We start from the raw sequence: 16881 nt of genomic DNA, 5'->3' as shown, positions 1-16881 counted from the left end.
TCAGCATACAAGTGATAGTTACAATGCCTTACATGAGATGTAATATCACTGGCATATATCGTGAACAACAATGGTCCGAGTACCGAACCCTGTGGTATACCTGATGTTATGTTAAACCAGGAAGAGCTTCGATTCCCGGATACAACACATTGTTGTCTTTCCCGTAAGTAGGATTCGAACCAACTCACAGCAGTCTCTGACAAATGCAGATTTCTCAATTTATGGGTGAGCAGGTCGAAATTTACAGAGTTGAAAGCTTTGCTAAGGTCAAGAAGTGTTAGTATTGTTACTTTATTAGAGTTGATTGCTTCACGAATGTCTTCTGTCACTTTAAGTAGAGCAGTGCTTGTGTTGTGTCCAGCTCTGAAACCTGACTGATACTTGTCGAATAGTTTGTGTTCGTTCATGTAGTTAGTAATTTGTCTGTGTACGATTCTTTCCAGTGCTTTTGATATGGCTGGCAGGATACTGATTGGTCTATAGTCGTTCGGGTCGGTGGGAACTTTGACTTTTGGAAGAGGAAGAACGAAAGCTTGCTTCCATATTTTAGGGAAAGTTGAAGTGATTAAGGAACTATTGAATATGTGTGCAATTGTAGGTATTACTATGTCTTGTATTTTCTGTATGAGTAATATGCTAATGTTGTCTGGCCCTTGAGCTTTCGTCTTGATGCGTCGGATGGCTTTCATTATGTCAATAGGAGTGACGTCAGTAAAATAGAATTTGTCTCGAGTTGGGGGAGCTGAGTCAGGCAAAACTGTGTCTTGTTTCGTTGTGTTGTTTAAGGTCGGGTCCTTTACAAAGTGTTCGTTCAATCGGTCAAGTGGGATGGGTATGTCTGCTTGTTCACTAGCCCTTCCAAGTCCAATGACCTTCAGATTTTTCCATAACTCGGAAGGGGTTGTGTTGGGCTCTATAAGTTTGTAGGAGTATTTGAGTTTAGCGTTTCTTATTAGTTGAGTCGTTCTGTTTCTTAGGTGTTTATATAAGTTAAAATATTCGTCGTTTTTATTGCGGGTGTATTTCCTATAGGCTAAGTCGCGTTCGGACATCAGGCTACGTATTTCAGTCGTCATCCAAGGGGCTGGGGTCTTTCTGGTACGTTTGGTCTTTAATGGTGCGTGTTTGTCATAAAGTTGAAGTATTAACGTATTGAATAAGTCTACTTTCTCGTCTACAGTTCGTAATGTCCAGATCATGTGCCATGGAAGTTGCGCAGCGTCTTCTTTCAGTGCAATATCATCTATTCTTTTGATATCCCTGTAAGTAATTACTCTAGGAGTCGATTTAGGACACTGCAGATTAAACGATAGATAAATGATATCATGCCCTGATAGTCCTGGTGCAGGCAACTGTCCATGCGTCAGTATTTTGTCGGCATTGTTAGTAATTATCAAGTCCAGTAATGTGTCTGTACCTTCCGTATGATGTGTGGGAGCTAGGGGTAGGATTACCATATCAAGGCACTGAAAGAATGATTTAAGTCTTTTAGTCGTACTAGAATGTAAGTCAAGTAAGTTTGAATTGAAGTCACCCATGATTATAACGTTCTCATATTGCGGCGTTACGTCTAGTAAGGAGGTTTCGAAATCATCTACGTCATATATATGTGGGGGTTTATATACGACACACACTAGACATTTTGTAAATAAGGTGCAAATTTCAATGAACATGAACTCGGGTTTGGCAGAGTACTGGCTTGGAGAGTGATGAATAATTTTAGGTCGCAAATCGGATCTAATATAACCAGCCACCCCTCCGCCTCTCTTGCCCTCTCTGTCATTACGGCAAAGCGTATAGCCAGGAAGGTTTACGAGAGTGGAAGGAAGATTAGGATGTAACCAAGATTCGGAGATAAGAATAACGTGAATGTCTAAAGGTGAGAAGATAGAAGAAAATTCGTCAAAATGACACAACAGACTTTGAGCATTCACGTGAACAACATTAAGTGACAAAGGGGAGAAAGAAAGCGCAGCCTTGAGTATGTCTGCGGTACAGGGCAGTGGGCAGGTAGGATTGCTATTGTTCGTGTTAATAGAGGGGACCGGTCTCTGTACACTGACCTCAGGGACTGTCGGGTGAACATGCTGCTTTTTGTTCTCAATTGTACCAACTTATATGCAATTCAAGTTTTTAAATTATTTTCTAGCAATAATAACTTAAAATTACAGTACTAAATGATAAAGAATGTGAAGAAGAAAAATAATTAATTAATAAATAACGTTATTATATGGTAAAAGTTAAAGTGACTTACAGTACTAAATGATAAAAATAAGAATGAAAAAGAATTAATTATTACGTAAAGTTACTGATAGAGTAAAATTTAATATAGATTGAATATTGCAGTATATTAAAATTAGTTGCCTTACTAGTTTTACGCAGCCGACTCGTTCAGATCATGTCTTCTGGGCATTTAATTCTATGTTTGTGCTCGCCTACTTTGACAATAATGTCTCCGTCTTGTGTCCACACGTTTTTCAAGCTGTATTTAGTTATGCATTCTTTTAACAGATTATGCCTGGCTTTAGTTAGATCTTCACGGATGGTAACAAGACTACCCTTTAACAGTTTTTTGTTTCTGAATACCTCAGCTCTCTTTCTATAGCTGACGAATTTGACAATGATAGGCCGAGGCCTATCACTGTTTCTTCGCCCCACTCGGTGACTTCTGTCGATATCACTTTCAGCTAATTGTACTCCTATTTTAGAAGCCACGTCAATGGCGACAGTGTCCGTGTTCTCAGACTCACTTTCACTTTGCAGCCTCTCCTCGTCATCTCACTGAATTACAACCACGCTTAAAAATGCGTGGCATTGTGTTGGTTGACAGGTCTCCATAATTCTCCCATGAAGTTTTGCTTCATCCTCTGCAGCAGTAGCGTACATTAACAACACTTTAAGTGTTCACACAGAAACAAATCCAACAGGTTTAGATCAGGTGAACGTGGAGGTCAAGCAACTGGTCCACCTCTACCTATCCAGTGACCAAAAAATACCTACAATGCCAGCCATTTTTAAGTATGTTCGTAACTCCATGAGATGACGAGGAGAGGCCTGCAATATGGCAGGGGGTGGCATTTCGAAAATCTCTTGCAATGTAATCAAGAGAGTGCATCATTATAGGAAATTCAAACAAAGTGTGAATTTACGAATTTCCAGAACCAATGTATATACAAACAGCATGTATAATTGTATTTATACAGTGGAAGGCATCTGAATAAAAAAATTCAGTATAAACCAAGATTTCAAGAAGAGGAATAAAAATATCTCTGCTTCACTTCTCATTCTTCAATACACTTTAAGAAATAGGCCTATACTAACTGCTGACAAAAGAAAAACAAACACAATTTTCTCACAGTATGTTTTTAAGGTTTACCTGAATAATCTTACTGTAACATGTCTCTGGTTTATTTTGCTAAGCATGTAAAGGGTGACATATTTCATAAACATCCAGAAGAAAATTTTATTATACAAAATTTCTTTAACGTACACGGTGTTCCATTCAAACCTCCCTGATTTCAATTAATCATTGCTAACAAGATATGCGGATTTATGAAATGAGACTAGTACTAAAAGAAAGAGAAACTCAAAGAATTTGTATTTCATTTGTTTGAAGTTGATTGTTTTGTCACTACGTTGCGCAACTATCATAAGAGCAAAAATGGCGACTCCACAGCAACGCGGGCAAATAGTGGTGTGGTATGCGAAGATGAAATCTGTGATTTCAACGCAACGAAATTACAGATGAGTGTATGGAGGAATTGCACCTGATGCAGAATTAATTAGGCTCTGGTTCATTAAGTTGCTTACGACCGGCTGTGTCCTAAAACAATCTGGTGGAGCTCGGCGTTCCATGACAGAAGAAAAGGTGGAAGAAATTCGAGCGGGATTCCAGAGAAGAGTAAATCCATTCACCAGACAACAAGGCAATTCAATGTGCCTCCGACAACTGTGCATCGAATTCAGCATAAGCGACTGGATTTACTCGGCCTTCTCTGAAATCCCGCTCGAATTTCTTCCACCTTTTCTTCTGTTACGGAACACTGAGCTCCACCAGATTGTTTTACGACACTGCCGGTCGTAAGCAACTTATTGAACCAAAGCCTAATTGATTTTGTATCAGGTGCAACTCCTCCGTACATTTGTCTGTAATTTCGTTGGGTTGAAATCACAGATTTTGTCTCCGCATACCACATTACCATTTGCCTGCATTGCTGTGGAGTCATCAATTTGCTTTTGCGATTGTTGCCCCTGTTCGAAAGCGCGCCCCAATCAACTTCAAACAAATGAAATACAAATTCTTTGAGTTTCCCTTTCTTTTAGTACCAGTATCATTTCATAATCTGCATACCTTGTTAGCAATGATTAATTGAAATCAGGGAGGTTTGAATGGAACACAGTTTATATCTGAAGTCATCAAACTGAAAATAATGCTGTTTTACAGTGTTAAAATGCAGATACATGGTGCTTTAGAATAAAATTACTACATAATCTAGACTAACGAATAATGACATCTGAAAGTTTTGCCTTTCAGCTTCCTTCCACTTCGCATATTACTTAAAAAAAAGTTACCTTCTCAAGTAATATAGAAGGGTGTAATATAACAATAAAACAATCTCCTACATCATATTTCAGAAAGAGACATACACATTACAGATAATTAAAATAACAATTATGGAAATGAACAAGTTAAATTCTAAACTTACGTAAATGTTCACTTGGAAAATCTAAAATTAGCACTTGGAAGAAAGATTAACATGAAACACATTTAACAAATTTTAACAGTTCAGACCAAACAGGCCAACCTTTTTCCATGTTCGTTGTAATTTCCTTGGCACATTCAATAATATAGGTATCCAATTAATTGCTCTCGTCAGTGAAATACACAGACAATGATCTAAATTGATCACGCACCAAAAGCCAGACATTTTTCGCATTTATTGACAGTTGGATAATGAAGCATTGCTGCCATCAGGGATGCCAAAATTACTGTAAAAACTGGATAAATAAAATTTTTAAGTCAAAGAGATAAAGACTGTATTTGTGAAAGAGAGAGATGTCAGAAATGATATACATAATAGAATATATGAACAAGCAATCACAAAGAATGAATAAAAAAAATTATCAAGTGCACAGTTACTATATCTAACAGTACATAAATAACATGAATTGCCAGTATAAACTTATAAATATTATTTTATTATCGCAGAATATTTGTTGTTCCTAAAAAAGGAGTAACAATTGGCAATGCATGAGTAAGTAATTCCTTGTTTGACAAACATTTCCATTACTGACTGTGAGACATAATGTTTCATATTCTCCTCACAGGTTTTTTTTATCCCCCACTCTTAAATATTTTTATGTATACACATGAGAAGTTAAAGCTTCTTGTTGCAGCAAATGAAAAAAAAAAAAAAAAAAAAAACTAGAAAGATGGCATGAGTCAAAATGACTCTCTTAGTTTTTCGACTTGATAGAAAAGTACTTACCTTATAAGTAAAATAGTTTACACTTTGTGACTTTATTTGTTAGTTCATACTGCATATGAATCTATTTGTTTTGAAAGGGCATCAGTCACTAATTTTCCCATTTTTACTTTTTTGTTATGTTGGTATCTTCAGACATAGACTCGTTCATTTGTGTTGAAAGGGCATCATATAGTCGGTTTTAAAGGTAAAATACTTGCACACAAAGACTAAGATTGGTTTTGAAAAGGCATCTCATGCCGTTTCAACACAGAAGATGTCACCATATGGCAGCTGAGGAGGATTTTATTTTTTTTTTTGTGAGTTCCTTTTTAAAACTGAAGATGGTACTAGTTGCTCATAAAGGATCAACAAGATTTATATCTTCAGGGGCTTATTGATGTGCAAGAAATGAAACAGAGGTGCCCAAGATCGGAGTCAAGTAGATTAAACTCAGCCTCTTTCAAGTATCATTTACAAATTGGAACTCATCGGAACGAAGTGTGTTTTGATGCAATGTTATCGGTTTTTGCCATTAGTGTAAAATGAGTACGAAGGGTTCGTGATATGAAAATAGTAGGAAAAACACCGCAAGACTGAAGCGGTAGAGGTGTTTCCAATTCCACACCACATGATGTTGAAATGATGATTCGAGAACATATTGAATCATTACAAGTTAAAGAGTTTCTTTATTCAGGGAAAGAATCTACTACTTAAATGCAGATCTCAATATTACTCTGTTGTGGAAGTGGTTTGTACAAAAACATCCTGATGTTAAATGTTCTTACTGGAAATACTGCGACTATTTCAGAAAACACTTCTACTACAGATTTGGGAGGCCACAAGTGCTGTACGTGTGAGAAGCTAAACTTAAAAATGAAATCTCCTCAGCTCAACGAAGCAACAAAACATACAGCAGTGGCCGAGTTGATGGTTCATAGGAGAAAGAGCAAGAAATTTTACAATGCTCTACAATATTAAAGTTCAAAAGAAGGTCAAAATGAAACACATGTTTTATCATTAGCATTTGACTTTATGCAGAATGTTTCTCTTCCCAAAGTACCGGTACAAGATGTGTTTTATCGCAGACAATTGACAGTTAATCTTTTTTGCATAACCAACACAAAGAAAAAGACGAACACTTTTTATGTGTATCATGAAGGCAATGGACGTAAAAGCCCTGACGAAGTTTGTAGTTTTTTGAGTGACTACCTAAAGGAGAATTAGCATTACTGAACTCAGTCAGACAATTGCTCAGCTCAAAACAAAAACCAGACTCTCTGTAGATATCTTTTATCCCTCACAGATTTGGAAAACAATTAATCAAAATAAAGCAGTTTTTTCTGTCAGGGGGCACAGTTTTCTGCCCTGTGACAGAGATTTTGGGGTCATAAAACGTAGACTATGGAGACATGATAGGAAATACACTATTCATGATATAGTTGAACACATCATTCTTAGTGCTAAACCAGGAAAATTTACTGTTAAGGAAGTATAAGCATCAGAGATCTGTGATTACAAGCAGTGGTGGAAGGATTACTACAAGAAGATACCAGTTTCGATTGAAAGCGAGCATAAGTCAAGGAAAGAACGGGTGTTCTTTTCCATCTCTGAATAGTTTCACTTCATTTTTGAAAAGGATTAAAAGGGTTATGTCACAGGTTACACCACTATCAATGGCCTCAACATTCATACTTTTCAGACGGTACTCCAGCGGCATCAAGTGATCCAACCTGCACAAAGAAAGGGATATCCAGCAGAGAAAGTCCCTATTAAATCAAGTAAAATGAGTGACTTTTTAAGATTGAAAGACTTTGTACCAGAGGAAAAGATTGAACATTATAATGATATTTTGAACTGGCCAGTGACAACAGCAGTTCTTAGACAAGATGACGACTAGCCTGATATAGTGTGTTCATTTTCACAAGAAAACCAATTTTGTATGTTGTACTATACTATCGTATATCATTTTTCACAAGTGTTTGATTTAGGTTTATTGCAATAAATAACTTTACTGTTCATTTAATAAAAATAATATTTAATTTACGTGAAGATAATTTTTTTTGGTCCTACAGAATACGTCTGTTACGGTAACAATTAATATTAGAGAAGAAAAATTCGCTCCGGCACAGAGGATCGAACCCGGGTCGAACTTCGGCGTAGCTCAATAGTTATAGCGCTTGGTACATAGAACCAAGGACCCTGGTTAGATTCCCAGCGCCGGAGCAAATTTTTCTCCTCTAATGTTAAAAATTTAATTGTTTCATGCATTAAATCTTCAATTTGTGTGAAAGGCATCATTTTCAAAAATTTAAAAATCAATAAAAAAATAAATAATTAATGCAACAATACAAATTATTCCCAAAGTGTAAGGTACATGATGATGAAACGGAAAAATAATAAAACACATATTTTATAAACATCTGTTTCAATTAATACAGTTTTTTGCTGTTTTTTTAATATTTACATTAAGTGACTGATGCCCTTTCAAAAAAAAAGGAGATTCATATATGAGATTATTTTGAAGCACAAGCCATTATTACATTATGTAAAATTTTAGGATATACTTATAAAGACGGCAGTGAGTCATTTTGACTCATGTAGATTTAATTGTAGCAGTTCTGGAATATTCGCAATATTGATGCTCACTGTCGAGAGAAATAAGTTCACAGTGTGTGTAGAGTTTCCCACAAGCAGCTGTGTAAAGGACAATGGAGGGAAAACAGGAAATAAGCTAGTGTTATTTCAAACAAGACTGAAACCAAACCACTGTGAAATGAAGAAATAGTAATAGAATTTCAAAATCTCAATCCTGATGATTTTCGTACTGAAGGTGGTGTTGAATCTTGTGTGTTGGGATCAAGTGATGAAGTCCAGATCAAAGCGATATTAGTGATACAACTTTAGTGGCTCTTCTTTGATGTGAGATTTCATCGGATGGAACTAAATGGAAAATGAGAGAAAATTATTTGTCATCATCAGGTAGATGGCCATGGCAGAACACTTTGCGTATTTTACCTGGCCCTACACGCTATACATTTCAAAACATTTAATATGGTGTATAGTACATTTCGTTTGATTATAAATAACGAATTTGTGTCTGCAGTCAAGAGGAGTATAGAGAATAAAGCACAGAATGACAAACAAGATTGGACAGCATCAAAAGATGAAATTCTCACATTTTTTGCACTGCTTTACAACATACAGGTGTTTGGTCTTAGCAAAATGCCTCTAAAAATCTGTTTAAAGCAATGATGACCAACTGAGCTGCTCTTATGAAGTACTATGTGCAATTACAAGCAAAAAAGAGCGATGTTAGCACTGCAAGCATTGGGACGATCTGTTCTCACATACTTATCATGTACAGCGAAGAATGCTCTTACACGAAGAGCACAAGTTGGTCACCACTCATTTAAGGTATGGGGTGTACTTATATTAGGATTTCAATGTCAGGAGACAGAATTTTATAAATGAAGAAGTATTGCAGGTTTGACATATGATCACAGAGAAGTCAGAGATTGAGAACTGATTAATTTGCTCTGAAGTTTTCCACACTGAATATATTTATAAAGAATTATATTGTGTTACTTGTGATGAAAAATTGTACCTTACGAAGTGCAGGTGCAGGTTTCTTCAATATGTGGCTGCAAAAACCAGAAAAATTTGGGATCAAGTTTGACTACTGGCTGACATCAGAATAAAATATTTTCATTTTTTGGCAATAATATGATATAATTTATAATTACTTCTAAAAATCAGCTGTTTTCAAGAACAGGAAATTTCAACCTTGCATTGAAAATTAATAAACATAAGTTTGTGAATGGTATATTAGTATTATTATTACTATAATTATTATCATCATAAATATGATCAATGAAAACAATAATTTATAATTATAACATAATAGGCAAACACATTTTTGAGTCAAGAATACTTCAACATTCAAATTGAACACTTAAGTCATTCTGACTCATTGCCGTCCTTTCAGGTAGGTAACTTATGCCGTCCTATAAGTGTTAACAGTATATGTTTGAATCGGAAGGTATACAGACCTAGACAACCCTTGACCAAAACCTCAAAATCTGAATTCAGATCACAGGCTATAGAATGTTGGTTTGCTATGTAGGCTACAACTCACTTGATATCTTCAATAGTAGCTCTCTTCATTGGATCTATCTGCAGCATGTGACACAACATGCTTACCACAGTTTTGTTCAGGTACTCAGGGATCGGAAATATTCCAGCTGTAACACAATAAACAGTTACATTTTTTTTTTTTTCAAAAATATTATTGGTACTATACCAGATGTTACGCAAATAATTGAAGGTCTACAGTTATTGTTACTTAAAAAGGTTAAATAATTCTTTTTCAATTTACTTTCAAAACTGAATAAGTTAACATTAAATTATTTATCACAAAAATCAGCAATACTTCAGTGGAGTAAATAGCTTTGGAAATAGAGTACAAGACATAACTTAACACGTAAAACCTCTTACTTTAATCTTCTGTTGTAATAAGTGTTGATATACAAATCCAACTCTATTTCCTCAATGGTCACCAAAAATTACTGAGACAAGAGATGATAAACTCTCACAGCAATGTTAAAACTATTCAATCTTTTCAAAGTACTCTCCTCAGAAATCTATACAGTGGCGGCTTCTCAAGGGGGTTACAGGTTTGTCCACCGCCAGTAATGTTGCTAATCTCCCGGCATTGTTACTATTAAAAATATATTTTTATTTTACAATTTTCATTCATGATTATCTGTAGCTGGCATCTAGTTTTGTACGTCTGCAGGAGCTCCGAGCCTCTTGGTTTGCACAGATGTTGAAAACTAGGGAAGGTAGTTTATAGAGATTTTCGGCTAGTGTAGACAAGGGGGGTTAGAGGCTTTCCACATTGAGAACAGTTTGTTGCACTCCCTATTATGGCCACCAATGTCATTGTAGAAGAAACTAAATTCACTCGGAAAAGTATCTGTTTCAACTAGGCATTTGTTTTAAGTAACAAGTACGAAAAATGCATTTATTCAGCTTGTGCAAGGAGCAGTCGCATATTTCGCATATTGCTTTCTCAATCTACATGCACACAAATGGCACAATACATAAAGGAGCTTGTATTTTGCTTTAAAGTTGTAAGAGTTGTCATTCTGACAATAATAAGTGCTGATATCTCCTGACAGTCTATAAAAGCTGCATTTGAATTTTATGAACGAAAACACTGCAATGCATTGGTAGCATTCTGATGATGATTCTATGCTCAACAGTTTTTCATGATCGTACTTGTGGAGTGAATATGTGTAATTTTCCTTAATTGTGTTGATATTATTTTGTGTTGTGGCATTAGTAAGTATAGCATTATCAACACATGACGGTCTTTAAAGGGAATGCTATAGATTAAACAAAATATGAACAACATAGCATCCCTGATTTCAACGAGTTTTACCTCATTAAGATTGGAGGAAAAATTAGAGATAAAAAGATTGAGAAGGCCTATACTTTCATTAAACATATGCCAGGAAATTAAAAGCAAGAGTAGGAACTTCGTGAGAAAATTTAACCCTGATATATATAATAAAAATAATTGGATATATGGCTGCAGTGAAAAAAAGTGCTCCATTTTGTTTCCCGTGGTTATTATTCGGAGGTGGCAGGGAAGATGCTTGGGTTAAGAAGGGCGTGACTGGTATAAATCATCTCCATGACCGTATAAAAAAAAATGAAAATTCTTCCATTCACATTACAAACGTTCTGAATCTCAGTAATCTTGGAAATACCAATATTGCTGCTCAGTTGGTTTCTAGCTAGTAAAAAATAATAGGTACATTTTGAATATTATAATAAATTGTATTCGACTTTGTGGTTCTTTAGAATTAGCCCTCAGGAGCCATGATGAAAGTGAAACAGCTTCCAACCAAGGAGTGTTTCGTGCTTTAGTTAACTTTAGTGCTAAACTGGTTAGAGCTTTGAAATCGCACCTGGAAAAAGCTACAATATTTAAAGGGACATCAAAGACAAAACAAAACGAACTGTTCCAGTGCACTTTAGAAGTATGTCAGGATGAAATTTCAGTGGAGATAAAAAAGCAGATTATGTAGCTGCAATTGCAGATGAGACAACTGATGTATCTTGCAATTTCAAATGTCAATTGTTTTCCGATATATTGTTAATAGGAAACCATTTGAAAGGTTTTGGAATTTTCTCACTTCACACAAACATGATGCTAAATCTTTGGCATCTTCATTGTTACTGAGGTCAATCGCCATCTTGAAGGGGATTCCAATAAGCTCATAGCAGAGATATGTGATGGGGCAAACGTCATGAGAGGCTCTTCTAATGTAGTACAAGTGATTGTCAAAGCAACTTTTTCAAATGCTTCTTACATTCACTGCCACACACATCAACTGAACCTTATTATGTTGCGTGTTTCATCAGTAAACAGGAATGTAAAAATATTCTTTGCAAATCTGCAAATTTCTTCTTTTAGACCTCGACACAAAAAAGTATTCTTGTATTTAGTCATTTTACTTATTAATTGCACTTAAATAGCTTTATATATGAGTCATTCCATGTCAAATCGCACAGCAATAAAACACGACCTTCTCGGAATTGGTCAAATTTTTTTTCATGAATTCCAGCCATCAAATAAGGAGACCCGTATTGTTTTATTTTCACAATTATTAATTATTTGTGTAGTTATGACTATTTGAAGTTACGCAAATTATGCGCACACTGTTACATAAACTCGCTTGGAACTCTGTGTCTACATATAATTGAGATTTGCGGTTTGGCGCATTTGAAAGACTAAATACAACACTATCACAAATAAATTTAAAATTTGGCCTATTTTTTTAATCATTTCTTTTCCAAAGCAAAATTACTATATTAAATAGCCAAGTTAAAAATCTGAAAAAAATATAGACTTGTTCGCTGATGTATTATCTGTAAACTACTGCTTTATAAATATGGGATTGGCACCCATACATTTGTAACAATTTATTTTCCAGAGGCATGCACGCGCTCGCAATGCCCAGCTAATGAACTGCTTGCAGCCATAGGCTAGAAGGCTGTCCGGGGAAAGTTTCACGAAATCACCCATTGCATCTGATGTCACCATACTAATCATCAAATGATTAATACCTTAAGGAACAGTAAATATCTTATCTAAAGTTATTTTATTATTGTCAGCTCAGCTAAGAAGGGAAGCCCTTCACAGTGCTGTATGTTTATACTGAAATATAGCCAAGTGTTTGATTATAGCAAGGCTGTGTAAGGAAGTAACCTTTATGGCAGTAAACAGATGGCAGGAGACAAAATATAGAAGAGAAAAATAATCAGTTTGGGTTTGAATTTCACGGAGTGACGTGACTTCTACACAACATGAGTGATGGTAAAGATCGCGTAATATATAACAAGTGTTTAAATCCATTTACCTTCCTAATCACGCTTTTAAAAAGAAAAGTACACTAAGACGCGTAAGTCGCGACTAATTGATAAAGCTCAATTTAAAGGAGTCTTTGAAGTGCAAATATGTGATTCATTCCGTAAAAATCAATCAATTTCCGGATAGGTCAGGTGAAATTATATGTGAAGCCGGTAGTTCTTGTGATATTTTTTTTATTAGGTTATTTTACAACGCTTTATCAACATCTTAGGTTATTTAGCGTCTGAATGAGATGAAGGTGATAATGCCAGTGAAATGAGTCCGGGGTCCAACACCGAAAGTTACCTAGCATTTGCTCATATTGGGTTGAGGGAAAACCCCGGAAAAAACCTCAACCAGGTAACTTGCCCCGACCGGGAATCGAACATGGGCCACCTGGTTTCGCGCTAGACGTGCTAACCGTTACTCCACAGGTGTGGACTCTTGTGATATTAATAAACATGAATCAAATGAAAGTGCAGACAGAGAAAGTGATTATCCCAATTCTTCTTCTAGCAGTTCTATGGATACAGTGCTAGAAATCACTAATATTGAGGAATTAAACAAGAGTTTGATGTCAATAGAATCCCCTATCAAGAAAAGAAAACTACAACAAAAACGATACCCCATGAAAAGTTTCAAAAAGTAAAAGGCTCTCTAGCATGTAAAGTTTTTCATGTATAAGATGCATCGTCATCCCTTCAAAAGTCAGCCATATTTTATTTTTGACGGAATGCAAAGAAATGTACAACCTGAAAATTACATAGTTATTGCAGACTTTTCTGAAAATTATTCATTTCTAATACAAGATTCAATACAAGGTGTGCATTGGAACATATGCCAAGCCACAATACATCCTTTCGTAGTATATTTCAAAGGAGATGCAGAAATTCGTCTCAAAAGTATTGTCATCTCAGAAAACATGAAACATGACACCGATCCCTTTCACTTTTTTCAATCCGAAGTAATCAATTTCTTAAAGCAAGAATTCAACGATACGAAAAAAATCATCTACTTTTCCAATGGAACAAGTTCACAAAAAAAAAAAAAAAAAAAAAAAAAAAATTAAATAATTGCTTACATGAAGACGATTATGGAATTAGTGCTGAATGACACTTCTTTGCAATGTCGTATGGTAAAGGTCCATGTGATGGCATTGGAGAAACTGTTAAAAGACTTGCCACGAGAGCCAGCCTATATAAGATCCTATAACAACACCAAAAAAAAAAAAAAAAACTGTCTGATTGGTCACAAAAAATATTTCTAACGTGTCATTTATATTTTGTCCATTGAATAAGCACAAAAACCACACTGAAAATTTGCAGGCCAGATACCATAATGTAAAACCAATAACTGGTACATTAAAATTACATTCTTTCATTCTGTTGTCAAAAACTGAAGATTTAGTAAAACAATTTTCTTTCAAGAAAGAAGGTAGGTGAATGAAAATTTAAAGTGTGAATGAAAAGAAACATTTAAAAAGCATAATGTACAAACATTTGAAGATATCATAATAAGTAAATTATCAGCGTTTCCTCGAGTGACTTGATCCGTACTGGGTGTAATGTTGCAATGTTCAGTCAATCATCCAGCGCCGATAAACCTCCCAGTACGCTTTAACGCTTCCCGTCCACTGCTGCTGCACCGACCGCTACACATTGTAACGTAAGTAATTAAATTTCCATTAAACTATTGGAGATCCCATTCTGATTTTTTCTGGAATTATTAAGAATACTTCAGTTCACCTAGTAAGAATTTTTTTGGACTTTTAATAGGGCTATTTCACATTGATATATAACTTTTAAAAATTGAATTATAAAAAAATATTTGCAATAATTATATTAAAATTAGTTAGTAAATATTTCATAAAAGTCAGTACTCTAAGCTTTTAAATGCATTTTTCAAAACATTTTTAACATCAATATCGTCAGAAATATGACGCTTTAAATGTTGCATTGTGCGACATTTTTAACGAATTTTAACATGTAATATTTTAAAAACATGTGGACTTAGGAGGAAATAAAAATACACTTGTTGGTTTATTAGACCCACAGAGTTGGTAAAAAAAATTATAAACGCAATCAGAAATATGAAGGTCAAAATTTGTATAATTTTGTGCGATTTGACGTGGAATGACACATATGTCCTCAGGTACACAGTTTTAAAGTTTAAAGTAAACTATGTTTAACTCCTCTTCAATATCCATTGTGCACCACCGTATTTTCAAACCACCAGCTGCCACTGCTACCAATGAATTCTCCTGAACAAGTTAAGGAGGACCTGAACTCATGATCTGAGGCTGCATTCAGTTCCACAGGTATTATCTGAGCATTTCTCGAAATATAAGATGAAGATAAATGCAAACGAGACGAAGACGGTAGTTATCACAAGAAAAATCAAGAAGGTAAATATGCGAATTCTAAATGAGGCAGTAGATCAAGTGGACAGCTACAAATACTTCGGGTGTACTACAAGAAGTAACATGATCTGTTACCAGGAAGTCGAAAGAAGGATAGCAATGACAAAGGAAGTTTTTAATAGAAAAAAGGAGCATATTCTGCAAACCTTCGGAAAAAGAACTAAGGAAGAGACTAGTAAAGTGCTTTATGTGGTGTGTGGCATTGTATGGGGGCAGAAACATGGACATTACGACGAAGTGAAGAGAAGCAAATAGAAGCATTTAAAATGTGAATATGGAGAAGAGTGGAGCAGGTGAAATGGACAGACAGAATAAGAAATGTAGCTATATTGGAAAGAGTGGGTGAAGAAAGAATGATGCTGAAACTGATCAGGAAGAGAAAAGGAATTGGTTGAGTCACTGGCTGAGAAGAAACTACATACTGAATGATGCACTGGAAGGAATGGTGAAGAGAAAAAGATTTCGGGACAGAAGAAGATATCAGATGATATACATTAAGATACAGATCATATGCGAAGACAAAGAAGAAGGCAGCAAATAGGAGAGATTGGAGAATGCTGGGTTTGAAATGAAAGACCTATCCTTGGGTAGAAAATTATGAATGAATGAATCTATCAAGTAGTCTTATGGCAGATCAAAGAGTTGTTAAATAACCAATGAAAAAGTTTCTGTAACACCCACACCACCCATTCTGCAGTATTGCACTGGACTCCTCCTTTAAGTTCAAACATCTTCAGAGCTGAAATATCTGTGATCACAAAGTACAGTGGAACCTCGATTTTGGGTTTCTCGATTTAAGATTTACCCGCATTTTGTGGTCCCAGCAGAAGTCCCATATACGCAATGCTCTTTATACCCTGATTTAGTGTTTTACCCACATTTAAGAAACAAATTTTTTGTCCCAACAAAGCAAATTAGCTTCAAATGTGCGTTTTTTCAGCCCTAAATGCTTATTTCCTTGTCCAAGGTCATTTCAGTAACAGTTCCTATCCCCCTCCTTATCTACCATGCGTACCCAGGTGAGATACGTGATGCACCACAGTGCCAGAAACCACGTGTTAATCATGTGCTGCAGTGCATGAGAATCAATTCACAACAAAGCAACGCATTAAGACTGAAAGTAAACAATTCTAGGGCTTCTAATGGATGGCTTCATTGCTTTAAGCAGCATGACATTACATAAAAAAATGTGTATGAGGAAAGTGTAACTGTTCCAGATGAGTCGGTGGATCATTGGAAAGACGATGTGCTTCCACGTCTCATTGAGGCTATGATTCCAAAGATATCTTTAATATTGATGAGACGGGGGTCTTCTACTCCCTGATGAGAGCCTCCACATAAAAGGAGAGACCTGCCATGGTGGAAAGAAAAGTAAGGAGAGGCTCATTGTTTGTCTATATACAAATGCAGATGATTCCAAGAAGTTGAAATCCTTGGTAATTGGCCAATTTGAAAAACCAAGGTATTTTAAAAATGTCCGCACACTTAAATGCAGTTACAAGAACAACAGGAGTGCCTGGATGGCAATGGACATTTTTAGCAGCTACCTGAGACAGCTGGACGTGAAAATGGGG

General features: G+C 35.6%; 2 protein-coding genes across 3 annotated transcripts in view; both read right to left on the bottom strand.

Annotated features, from left to right (window-relative positions):
- LOC138707927 (uncharacterized) overlaps nt 1-16881 on the bottom strand; it is a 272613-nt gene that overhangs the window by 210780 nt on the left and 44952 nt on the right. The window lies entirely within an intron of this gene.
- Nucleotides 1-16881, bottom strand: part of AMPKalpha (AMP-activated protein kinase alpha subunit) — a 113791-nt gene that overhangs the window by 62397 nt on the left and 34513 nt on the right. For both annotated transcript variants that reach the window (XM_069837991.1, XM_069837992.1), the window contains exon 6: nt 9604-9709. In XM_069837991.1, coding sequence (XP_069694092.1) covers nt 9604-9709 — 106 coding nt within the window. The remainder of the gene's footprint in view (nt 1-9603; nt 9710-16881) is intronic.

This window comes from Periplaneta americana, chromosome 10, assembly GCF_040183065.1.
Source record: "Periplaneta americana isolate PAMFEO1 chromosome 10, P.americana_PAMFEO1_priV1, whole genome shotgun sequence".
Classification (NCBI taxonomy): Eukaryota; Metazoa; Arthropoda; class Insecta; order Blattodea; family Blattidae; genus Periplaneta; species Periplaneta americana.
Note: the sequence above shows the minus strand (reverse complement) of the source record. Positions and strands in the feature narration are given on the sequence as shown.